This window comes from Lathyrus oleraceus, chromosome 3 (genome assembly GCF_024323335.1).
Source record: "Lathyrus oleraceus cultivar Zhongwan6 chromosome 3, CAAS_Psat_ZW6_1.0, whole genome shotgun sequence".
NCBI lineage: Eukaryota > Viridiplantae > Streptophyta > Magnoliopsida > Fabales > Fabaceae > Lathyrus > Lathyrus oleraceus.
The window spans coordinates 319,200,632-319,212,313 of record NC_066581.1 but is presented as its reverse complement, the minus strand read 5'-3'; the positions used below and the strand labels follow the sequence as shown (position 1 = coordinate 319,212,313).

At 35.1% G+C, this 11,682-nt stretch overlaps 2 protein-coding genes across 2 annotated transcripts; both read left to right on the top strand.

Moving 5' to 3' along the window:
• Positions 1 to 7,487: 7,487 nt before the first annotated feature.
• LOC127127386 (lignin-forming anionic peroxidase) lies at positions 7,488 to 8,275 on the top strand. The gene is made up of 2 exons (XM_051056559.1): positions 7,488 to 7,955; positions 8,031 to 8,275. The coding sequence occupies exons 1-2, from the start codon at positions 7,566 to 7,568 to the stop codon at positions 8,247 to 8,249; spliced, it is 609 nt and encodes a 202-aa protein (XP_050912516.1). The 5' UTR covers positions 7,488 to 7,565; the 3' UTR covers positions 8,250 to 8,275.
• Positions 8,276 to 8,318: 43 nt separating this feature from the next.
• Positions 8,319 to 10,747, top strand: LOC127131067 (pyrophosphate-energized vacuolar membrane proton pump 1; the record flags this gene model as incomplete). The annotated part of the gene is made up of 6 exons (XM_051060006.1): positions 8,319 to 8,413; positions 8,525 to 8,611; positions 8,709 to 9,039; positions 9,139 to 9,549; positions 9,638 to 9,697; positions 10,371 to 10,747. Coding segments are annotated over 6 exons (1,149 nt in total), but the record flags the coding sequence as incomplete, so codon positions are not given.
• Positions 10,748 to 11,682: the final 935 nt, after the last annotated feature.

Below are 11,682 nucleotides of genomic sequence, written 5' to 3'. Positions count from 1 at the left end.
AATCTATTTTTAAAAATACAAAAAAATCTATTTTTTTAAAGCTGAAACAAATAGGTCTATAATCAACCTGTCCACATAGTCTTTATTTCCCTCCTTTCACACACAACCTCATAAGCCTAATTCACACGAGACTTCTCTCTCGTTTTATTCTCTCAATTTTTTTCAGTGAAATATAAGCCATTGAATTGAAGAGAGATAGAGAGACAAAATATTTAAAAAAAGAAAGAAATGAAGGGCTGATGAAAATCTAGTGGTACAAATTTGCGTTGCTCTCTTTCCGATGTAAACACACACCGAACAATCCTATTTCCTAATCCATTGATCAACAATCATTTCAAGTTGACTAGACCTAAAACGGGAAAGTTCAAATCTAAATTGTTTTCACTACTACAAAAAACATATATGACAACGGTTATGAAAGACATATAATGACGGTGGTATATCCGTTGTTAGGTAACGTTTGATTGTAAGTGTGTTATTTATAACCACATTCTATTGTTCGTTGTAGTAAATTGAAAAATATGTTATAACCACAATTGTATTGAACAATTGTGATGAAATATTTATAGGTTTTAGGGTCGATACCCATCAACGCCATTTTTTGTGTTTATTATTCTGGATAGTGTTCTACGTGTAACAACGGTTGTATTAAACTACCGTTGTGAGATTTTTTGTTTTTTTAATATATATTTTATGATTTTATAGAATTCACAATTTTTTAATCTGAATATTTCTGAACCGTATCAGACCAGAAACAACAACACACCCATTTGTGAATTATATCAAACAAAAAATTGTATTACATCAAAGGCAAAATTGCATTAAAAACCAAAAATTGTATATTACATCAAAACCAAAATGGCATAAAACAACCTATAATTTACACATTACTATATCAAATAAGAGTATCCCGGTGTCTTGTCTCTTGGTGTATTGACTTTAAACACCTATATTTCAAATAATAATACATGTTAGTAAATAATCTTACTTGTTAATTATGAATAAAGAATAAAAAATACTTACTTGTTAATTTTTCCATACACCTTCTTCATGATCGTTATGAATAACATGCACAACAAACAGAAAACAAGGAATACAAATAATGAAACAATTATTTTTATACTGGTTCGCTGTTAACAAAGCTACCTCCAATCCACCTGCCTAGATGATTTCGCCTTATCAACAAGGACTTAATCCATTATAACCAAATTTATTACAACACAAAGACCTACAGTTAATGTATTCTTGAGTATTCTGACTAAATCCTAGTCACTCAAGGAAAACACAATCAAACAGATTGAAATACAAGAGTGTGTTTACAAAATGATTCTCCAAAAGCAGAATACACAATACACGTTTCTCACACAAAATATATTCTATTAAAAGTATATACAAAAGCTCTAGTGTGTGTTTTCTTTTCTCTCAAAATATTTCACAAGTGCATTATTCACGTAGATGAATTCTTAGAATGTGTAGCGTAGCGTGTTGTGTAGCACTATTCATTCTTCCTAGTCTCCTTTATATAGGCAATGAAAAGATCCGTTGGAGGGTAAAGTTTAAATACCAAAATACAGTTGTATCCTTGCATAACGGTTTGTGAAAATGGAAGGAAAAATGGTACAATAGTATAATTCTTAGCCCACAAAATTAGTGAGTGGACGGAATATTTGATCTTGTACTATGCACTAATTTCCTTACGTAAAATATTTTGATCTTATCTTAAAATCTTCAAATTAGTGAGAGAAGATAAAGAATCTAGCGGAGAGAAACTTCAAAACCTTGGTGTTTAGAGTCTTGACACAGTTCATCAATATCTAGGCTTCAGAGTCTAGTGAAACAGTTCAGAGTTGTTAAGAGAGCAGGGCTTCAGAGTGTATCAGCATCAAAAGCATTAAACTTTAAAAGCTTTGGATGAGCATAGAGTCAGAAGCATTAAAGTATAGAATCCAGAGTTTGAACATCTTGTAAACCATGTATCTCAGATTCAGAGTGCACTAGGTTCAAAATCTATGAACATCACATGCCATTCATTCAAAGTCGGAACTTGAGTCTAGAATCTTCACATTAAACAAATTGATTAGGGTACAAAATTCTTCTCTAAGAGTCTATGAATTGTTATCATCAAAATATAAGGCTAGATGCAGATAAAAAACTTATTCTTACAATCTCCCCCTTTTTGATGATGATAAAACCATAAATTTTAATGAATAATTTTTACTTGGTTTAATCACATAAAAACATCAGAGTGAGGTTTGTAAGCTCCTCCTAAATTTTATACTATTAAAATTATTTTTCAGCTTAGAATTTCAGAGTTAAGTTTGCAAGCTCCCCCTGAATTTAAGACTTAAAATAATCTCAACATATAAAAATGTCCTAATCAATATGAAAGAAATAACTACCCAGAACACAAAAGCCTGGTTACAGAAGTATTTCAAAATTGACTTGGCTTTGAGTATCAGAAAGTATGGTTATTAGCCTTTATCAGAGCTTGATTTGTCAGAACTTATAAATGCCTAGTCAACTCAAATCAGCTTGGTTAATGTCTTCTGAAAAAAATCTTAACTCCTGAAAAGCCTGGTGAACTAGCAACATGTTGAACCTTAATCAAAGTTTCCAAGTTAGTTTTCAGAGTTAAAATTAAGAATATTAAAGAAAAATTTTGGATATCAGAAAGAAAATTGGTATATCAAAATCATATCCAAAATTCTCCCCCTTTGTCATCAATAAAAAAGAAAGAAATAGATAAAGTAAAAACAAAACAAAACTTTATTTCATTGAAAAAGCATAGGGTACAGAATCATAAATGATTAAAATATTTAAACTTAAAAACTAGAAAAGCAATAAGTTTTTAAAACTAAGGTTTAAGAAGGGGGTGTCAGTCTAGACAGAATGGCATGAAGCATCCCGTTCAATATTTTTGTTCGTCTCAGCATCTTCCTGAAACATCTCATCTTGTTTACTCAGTTATGTCCTTACAACTTCATTTTCTTGCTTCAACTCTTGCAGAGTCTTCAGAACTAGAGGAATGAGTTCCGAACTAGAGCCTTAAGCTTCCACAGATTGATTGGTTCCATAAGAGGTTAATATTACAGTTTCTTGAGCAGGATGAGGGACTTCCACTTTAACTTCAGTTTCTTCTTCAACAATAATTTCTGGAGTGGGAGGAGGAGTAACTATAGCATCAACTTCAGCTTCAACTTCTTCTTCTTCTTCTTCAGTAGTCAAAATTACTGAGATTTCAGTTCCAAGAAGAGGAAGTTGTCTTATAGGAGATCTTGGGGAGAAAAGGTCCACAAGAGGCTCTAAGTATTCAGTCAACTTTTCATTGAATCTTTTATGAGAACCTATGTAACAAAGTTCCTTTAGATCCTTAGAACATGAATTCACCCACCTTATGATACCATCCCAGGCACCATCACTCTGAGCATGATTAATACAATTTGTGCAATTTTGGGTAATACAGTTGAGACATTCACTTGCCTCAGATTCAAACTGTTTAACTAAATCATCTATTTCCTCAGGATCTATGATAGGGTTAAGTTCAAATTCCATCTCAGAGTCAGAAGAAATTTTTATGGTTTGGTTAGAAAGGATGAATATTGTTTGGTCAGAATAATCAGGGGTAAAACGTTCATTGTTTCTGATTCATTCCATGAAGGTGTCAATGACAGGTTCATCTATGATAGGTTAGGGGGATGGAGTTGGTGAAGAGGGTGTGTCTTCTGGAAAGGCACAGTCTACAGGGATTATGAGGGTGAATGAAGTTGGTGTGGAAAAGACAGAGTCAGAAGAGTAGTCTTTTGTCTGCATAGGTTGAGGGTCAATGGGAGTTAGTTCAAAAGTTGGTGGTGGTAGTGGTGTTTATTCAGATGTTGGTGGTGGTGTTGGATTAGATGGTTGTATACATGAGATAGTGGGGGTTGGTTCATATGTGGTATTTGGATTGAGGATTTAGGATAGTAATGTTGATGTTATAATTATTATGGGTATCGGGGCAGTGGTTGTTATTATTGGTTCAAATGGAGTTGGAGTAGTTGTGATGGTGATTGGTTCAACTATTGTTGGAATAGGAATAAGAAGTGTTATAGAAATAAATGGTATAGGTGAGGTGATAGTTTCAGAAACACTTGATGATTTTGGAGGTGGAATGGTTATGGTTCCAAATGGAATGTATGAAGAGGGTGGTTGAATAGGTTGTAGAGGAATAAACGAAGTAGATAGATCAAAACTAACATAAATAAAAGAAGTCTCAGTCATAGGAGATTTACCATGAGGTATAGAATGAGTCACTTAAGAAGGCATAACAAACACAGAACTGACAACTTCTACTTCTGGTCGCATAGTGTTTCTTAGAATTTCAAAAGTCCTTGCAATCTTGGTAGAAGGTTTGGCCGCTCCAGAAGGTCCATCACCATAATAGTTTGACTTTCTCTTTTTCTTGAGAGAGTACACTTAAGGTGTGAAAAACAAAAGAAAATGGGGGGTTTGAATTGGGTTTTAAAAATAAAAGCTTCTTACCAACTCAAAAACTCCATACAATCAAAAGAACAAAGAGAGAAAGACACAAGGATTTTTATCCTGGTTCGTTTGAAATCAAAGTTACTCCAGTCCACCCGCCAAGGTGATTTCGCATTATACACAAGGATTTAATCCATTATAATCAAACAGATTACAGAAATCACAAAGAACAACTTTCTTTGTCTTCTCAAGGATCTTACTACAACTTAGTCTCCTGAAAGAAATCACAAAGAACAACTTTCTTTGTCTTCTCAAGGATCCGACTACAACATAGTCTCCTTAAGGAAATCACAAAGAACAACTTTTTTTTTACTTCTCAAGGATCCGACTATAACCTAGTCTCCTTAAGTAAATCTAACAAACAAGTTTGAATACAACTTTTTTGTGTTACAAGTTGTTTTTGCACAAGCAAATTTTACACAAATGAAATAAAAACACTTACAGAAAAGTATGCACAAATTTGAGAGCTTTTTCACATAGAAAACAATCTTGTAAATTATTGCATTCACTTTCTTCAAGTCTCCAAGTACTACTTATATAGCATAAGAAAGAGACTGTTGGATGGAAAATCTGGGATACCAAAAAGAAGTTATCCACTAACGGATTTGTGACAGGCGTGAAGAATAGTATTGTCCTTCTCCCATGTTTTTCAGGAGTGGAAAGATAATTTTTGATTTGTGCTATGTACTATTTGATCACATATCCACTTTGATCTTATCTTCAAATTCATTGGCTTCTGATGAAAATTGATGAAGCATGAAGAGAACACTACTAGAATAAGTCATTTTAGCCTCCTAGTTTAGAGTCGGCCACCGACACGGACACTATTAGTGTCGGCTAAGCCTACACTAACGGACTCTATCTAGGTACACTTGTAAGACAAGTTATTTTTTTTATCAGTGTCGGCAAAACCGACACTACTTGTTATTTTATATTTGAAGAATGTTTGATTAATTTATTTAGAGTCGGTGAGACCGACTCTATCTAGTAGCATTATTTTTTAATTAGTATTTATTTACTTAGAGTCCGCTGAGCCGACTCTATTCTTATAACATATACAATTTCCATTGATTTATCTATAATATATATATATATATATATTTAAGGTTTAAGTATTTTATTTATTAATTAGAGTCCGCTTGGCGGACTCTATGGAATTTTCTATTTCGTACCAAAAATCAGCTTATTTCCCTCTTTCCTTTTCCCTCGTCATTTTTCACTCTCCCTCCATTTCATTTCACAAAACGAAAACCCTAATCTGATTCTTCCTCTCTCTCTTCCGATTCTTCCTCTCACCGTCGCAGGCGTCACCACCGTAATCGCCGAGACCGCGACAAGGACTCCGTTAAGAACCGAAAAAAAACCAAGTCTCACTCCCACACCAAACGACGTCGCAAGCATCATCGCTAGTCTTCCGATTCTGATTCATATTCTTCATCCCCCTCTCTGATTACTCCAGGTTCCAATTCAATTCCTCACATAACGGACTACATGCTTATTCCCTTTTTAATTTTTATTTCTCGGTATATACATGATTTGATTCCATATTCAATTTACTATCCATGAATTTTTATGTACAGACGTTCTCAAATGCCATGGAATACAGTTGAAAGAAATAGTTTATTCAACCTTTTGTCTCTGTGTTTTGGTTACGGGTATGTTTGTATGTTTCCACTAATTTGAATTAATCAAATTTAGTTTAAAGTTCGTCTGTGTATTTGGTTCTGCCGTGAAGAAAATTGATTTTGATTGAATTGATTCTGTAAAAGTAATTCTGGCTAAAAGTGATTTACAGTATGTTTTAGATAAATTGTTGCAAAAGTGAGTTGAGCTGTGTTAAGAAAGAAAAATCAGTTCTACATGATTTACAGTATGTTTTACAGTGATTTACAGTATGTTTTACAGTATGTTATAGAAAGAAAAATCAGTTCTACATGAGAGCAACCGAACATGTTAAAATCAATTTTGGGTGATCCAAATGTTATGGTATTGATCAATATGACACTCAAGGCTTAGGTCCTTAGATTCTGCAGCTAAATTTTATGTCATTATTTGGTAAATGATTCTTGGATTCGTATTTATGTGTGACAACTTCAGACATTTCAAGTTCCGTCTTTTTTGAGAAGAAAAGCCAACCCTAAAAATGTTGTTTCCATCATACTGGGAGGAGGTTCTGGTGTTCAACTTTTTCCTCTTACCAAACGAGCTGCTACACCAGCTGTGAGTTAACCAAACCATTGTTTTTGTTGACTCAAAATTCGAGAATTGTTTCATTCGGTAATGATACATAGTATTGTTTACATTTTTCAGGTTCCTGTTGGTGGATGCTACAGGCTTATAGACATTCCAATGAGCAACTGCATCAACAGCGGGATCAACAAAGTATTTGTATTGACACAGTTCAACTCAGCATCCCTTAACCGTCATATCTCTCGCACCTATTTTGGAAATGGCATCAACTTTGGAGATGGATACGTAGAGGTATGTATCAAGAAATCGGCTGTTAATTGTGAATGGTGTATATCGTCATGTTTAATTTTTGAACCACTGAAAATAAAATAAAAATCCCTTGGAATGCATGTATTCTATTCTCTCCTAATACCCATTAGGAAGTTATCTGATTTTCTCCTAATACCCATTAGGAACTTATTAGCCATTCATTTTTGTCTAATATATGTTTTAATTTTCAGTGGTTGACGAGTTAATTATTTGCCTTATAGAAAATGGATCGTACTTGAAGAGATTTTTGATTGCTCTACTAGTGAAGCAGATAGAGGGCATTGATGAAGATAAGCGTGATGTGACGTGAATGAGGGTTCAAATAGAAACAAAAGGGTGAAGCAGAACTAAATTTTCTTTTCTTTCTAGTTTCTCTTTCTAGTTTTGCTGTTTTTTATATTGCTTTTGGTTTTTTGTTTATTTAGTTTTTTGCTTATGTCTCCTTGAACTCTTGTGTATTCAGGTTATTGCATGATCGATCATTTCATAATTATATTGCTAACATTCATATATTATTTTCTGAAATTCAATCATCAATCAACACTTACATGGCTTATAGAATTGTTGTTACAATATTGGTGCTGCTAGCCACAATATGTGATGCACAGTTGTCTTCTACATTTTACGACACTACATGCCCCGATGCACTAACCACCATTAGAACTGCCATTCGTACAGCTGTCTCTAAAGAGCGTCGCATGGCTGCATCTCTCATTCGCCTTCATTTTCATGACTGCTTTGTGCAGGGCTGTGATGCATCCATTTTGCTAGATGACAGTACCACAATCGAGAGCGAAAAGACTGCACTTCCAAATCTTAACTCAGCAAGAGGATTTCAAGTCATTGATAATGCAAAATCACAGGTAGAGAAAGTATGTCCCGGAGTTGTGTCTTGTGCAGACATAGTAGCTGTAGCCGCACGTGATGCATCATTCGCTGTAAGTTTACAATTTGCATTGCATGCTTACATCTTTCATGACTATATATTAATAATTTCATATTTACAATTACAGGTAGGTGGTCCATCATGGACAGTGAAACTTGGAAGAAGAGATTCTACTACGGCAAGCAAAAGTTTGGCCAATACGGACCTTCCATTCTTTACCGACGATCTTCAAACTCTTATATCTAAATTTACTATTAAAGGTCTCACTGCCAAAGACATGGTTGCTCTATCTGGTAAATTTATTACTAGTTTCAAACATCCATATTTTCATATTTGCTTATATTAATCAATTTGATTTTAACTAACTTAGGTGCCCACACACCGGACAAGCTCAATGCTTTACATTTCGTGATAGGATATACAACAATGCAATGCAATTGTTAGTTGGATAGCACTCCCATCTACCTTCACCATCTTCAATTTTGGAGAGCAGAAAGTTGTCAAGAACTGGTTAGTTTCATAACACTTATTGTTAGGGTTTCAGTCTATTTACGAAATAATGATTTGAATCATAAATTTTGAACAGTCTTAGTACTTACTGGATTGATTTTGGCTTTGCAGGCAGCTATTCTTGTGTGTTTCTGTTGGTCTTTGGGCAGGGCTTATCATTGGATTTGTTACTGAATACTATACCAGCAATGCATACAGGTAAAAGCAATTCTGAATCATATTTTGCATTTTCATCTTCATTCATCTAATTGATTAAATATTAACAGGAGTTACATTTTCTTTCTGAATTTTGCAGCCCTGTGCAAGATGTTGCTGATTCCTGCAGGACTGGTGCTGCTACCAATGTTATCTTTGGTCTTGCCTTGGGATACAAGTCTGTTGTCATTCCAATTTTTGCCATTGCAATTAGTATTTTTGTAAGTTTCAGTTTTGCTGCTATGTATGGTGTTGCTGTTGATGCACTTGGAATGTTGAGTACTATAGCAACCGGATTAGCCATCGATGCATATGGTCCAATCAGTGACAATGCCGGAGGTATTGCTGAGATGGCTGGAATGAGTCACAGAATTCGTGAGAGAACCGATGCTCTTGATGTTGCAGGAAACACAACTGCTGCCATTGGAAAGGTTCAGTTTTCCTCTTTTTTTTTTCTTTTCTTTTCACCTAGTTCAATATATTCTATTATTCTAGTTAAGTTCTTGATGTATGTTGTAACTATGTTGTAGGGGTTTGCTATTGGTTCTGCCGCCCTTGTGTCTTTGGCCCTTTTTGGTGCCTTTGTGAGCCGTGCTGGTGTTACAACCGTCGATGTCCTGACTCCCAAGGTTTTCATCGGTCTGATTGTGGGCGCCATGCTCCCTTACTGGTTTTCTGCCATGACCATGAAGAGTGTCGGAAGTGCAGCATTGAAGATGGTTGAGGAAGTTCGCAGGCAATTCAACACGATTCCTGGATTGATGGAGGGAACTGCGAAACCTGACTATGCCACATGTGTGACAATCTCCACCGACACTTCCATCAAAGAAATGATCCCACCTGGTGCCCTTGTTATGCTAACACCCCTTATTGTTGGGATCTTTTTTGGTGTTGAAACACTTTCTGGTGTCCTTGCCGGATCATTGGTTTCTGGTGTACAGGTAATTAATGTTTGGTACCCACTGTCTGCTGCTTGTAATACAATCAATATTAATTCATGATGCAATGTGGTTGTTGTGTTGATTACAGATTGCCATCTCTGCATCCAACACTGGCGGTGCTTGGGATAATGCCAAGAAGTACATCGAGGTAAAATACTATTTTACTAAATAGATTGAGCTGTATGATACTATTTTTGATAGAAGTATTTGGAGTTTCTATCTCCTTCCATCAACCAAGAGCTTTTAGCTCTCTGACTCCACCTTATTTGGAGGTTGATATTAATTATAGTATCGCTAAACATATTAGTAGTTTTAAAATATATATGTTTACCCCTTGTTTTTCAGAAGCAGACTTAATCAAATTAAACTCTCCAAAAAGGATCTAGTTATCCATTTTTATAGTCTAATGTAAGTTAGATATAATAGCACAAGTCCTATGTTTATCAACATGCTTAGAGTGACCATAGAAAGCTGTAATTCTACAGTCAGGACTGCTATCAGTTTGAAAAGGAAAGTTCTGTTGAAAATGAAATTCCTGCTGTGCTGTTTGATATCAGTTTGAAATTCCTGCTATCAGTTTGAAAAGGAAAGTTCTGTTGAAAATGAAATTCCTGCTGTGCTGTTGCTGATTTTATATGGATAGATATATATTAACTAATGTATATAATTACTGTACTTTTATGATAAAGTGAGCCTGTACTTTTATAATTACTGTATATATTAACTAATGCATTGTCACTTTATATGGATAAATATATATTAACTAATGTTTAAGATTATCTAACGACACTTTCCATTCTTCAATTGGTTTATTTTGTAAGGAACATCCCACGTCTTTAATCAATTTAGGCACACCTTCACATTCAAAAGCAACTTCACGAAGCAATGCGAGCTGCTACCGAGGCTGCAAAAGCTGCTACCGAGACTGCACAAAGGATGGAGAGGGAGATGAATGCTTGGAAGGAATTTATGATGAAGAAATTTGACACTTCAACTTTTGTATCACATTCTCATCATTATGATGACGATTTGGATGATCAATCATTAGATGAAGATTGATCTTGTACTTTTAGTAGAACGAATTAATCTCGGATGTGATTACTTTTTGTGTATGTTTTTTGAAAGTTAATGTGGGTAGAACTTTTGTAGTTACTTTCACGAATGTTTAAAATTGTTTCCAAATGTTTTACCATAAATATGATATTGTGGATTGAAAAAATTTGTTCGAGTGAGGTTGTCATGTTGCAACCCGTTATTGTCCTTTTTTGTTGACTTTAGAGTCGGTGTATGCAAGGCTAAATATTATTATAGACTTTTCTATGTTGACTTTAGGGTCGGTGACACGGACGCTATATGTTGACTTTTTTTGTTGACTTTAGAGTCGGACAGGCCAACGCTAAACATAATATTGACTTTTCATGGTTTTGAAACAACATAGCGTCGGTTCAATTAGTGTCCGCTTTAGCCTCCGTCTCCCCGAGGCTACGTAGCCTCGGTGTATCTTTAGCCGACGTTACACAGTAGCTTCGCAACTTTTATTCAAGGCCCGACACCGACGCTAAACCGACGCTAACCACATATTAGTGTCTGTTTTTTCACCGTTAGCGTCTGTAAATGGCCGACGCTAATAACAGTTTTTCTAGTAGTGGAAGAAACACAAAACTGAATTCAGAATCTTTAGAATCTTCAGTCAGAACCTTGACCATGTCAGCGTCTGGCTTGAGATCTTCAGACTCTTCATCTAAGTAACAAAACTTAAGAATCTTCAGTCATAACCTTGACAGCGTCAGTGTTTGGCTTGAGATCTTCAGAGTCTTTAGCTAAGTAACAAAACTTCAGAAGCTTGCCATTCTTCAGAAGCTTGATAATCAAAGTCACATCCAGAAGCAGAAGCAGAGAGATCATTGCAGCAAAACCATAACGTCTTTCCAGAACTTCTCAGGAGTGAATCAGCGTAGAAGCAGAAAGAACATTGCAACAACAACATATCGTCTTTCATAACTTCTTAAGAGTGAATCAGCATAGAAGCAGAAAGAACATTACAACAGCAACATAGTATCTTCAGAACTTCTCAAGAGTGATTCAATTCATAAGCGAATTTCAAAACAAATGTTCAGAAATAGATGATGTTGC

Coding starts and splice junctions, on each gene's coding strand:
- LOC127127386 (XM_051056559.1), top strand. CDS start 7,566: ATGGCTTATAGAATTGTTGTTACAATATTGGTGCTGCTAGCCACAATA. Junction 7,956..8,030: donor CACGTGATGCATCATTCGCT/GTAAGTTTACAA, acceptor TTACAATTACAG/GTAGGTGGTCCATCATGGAC.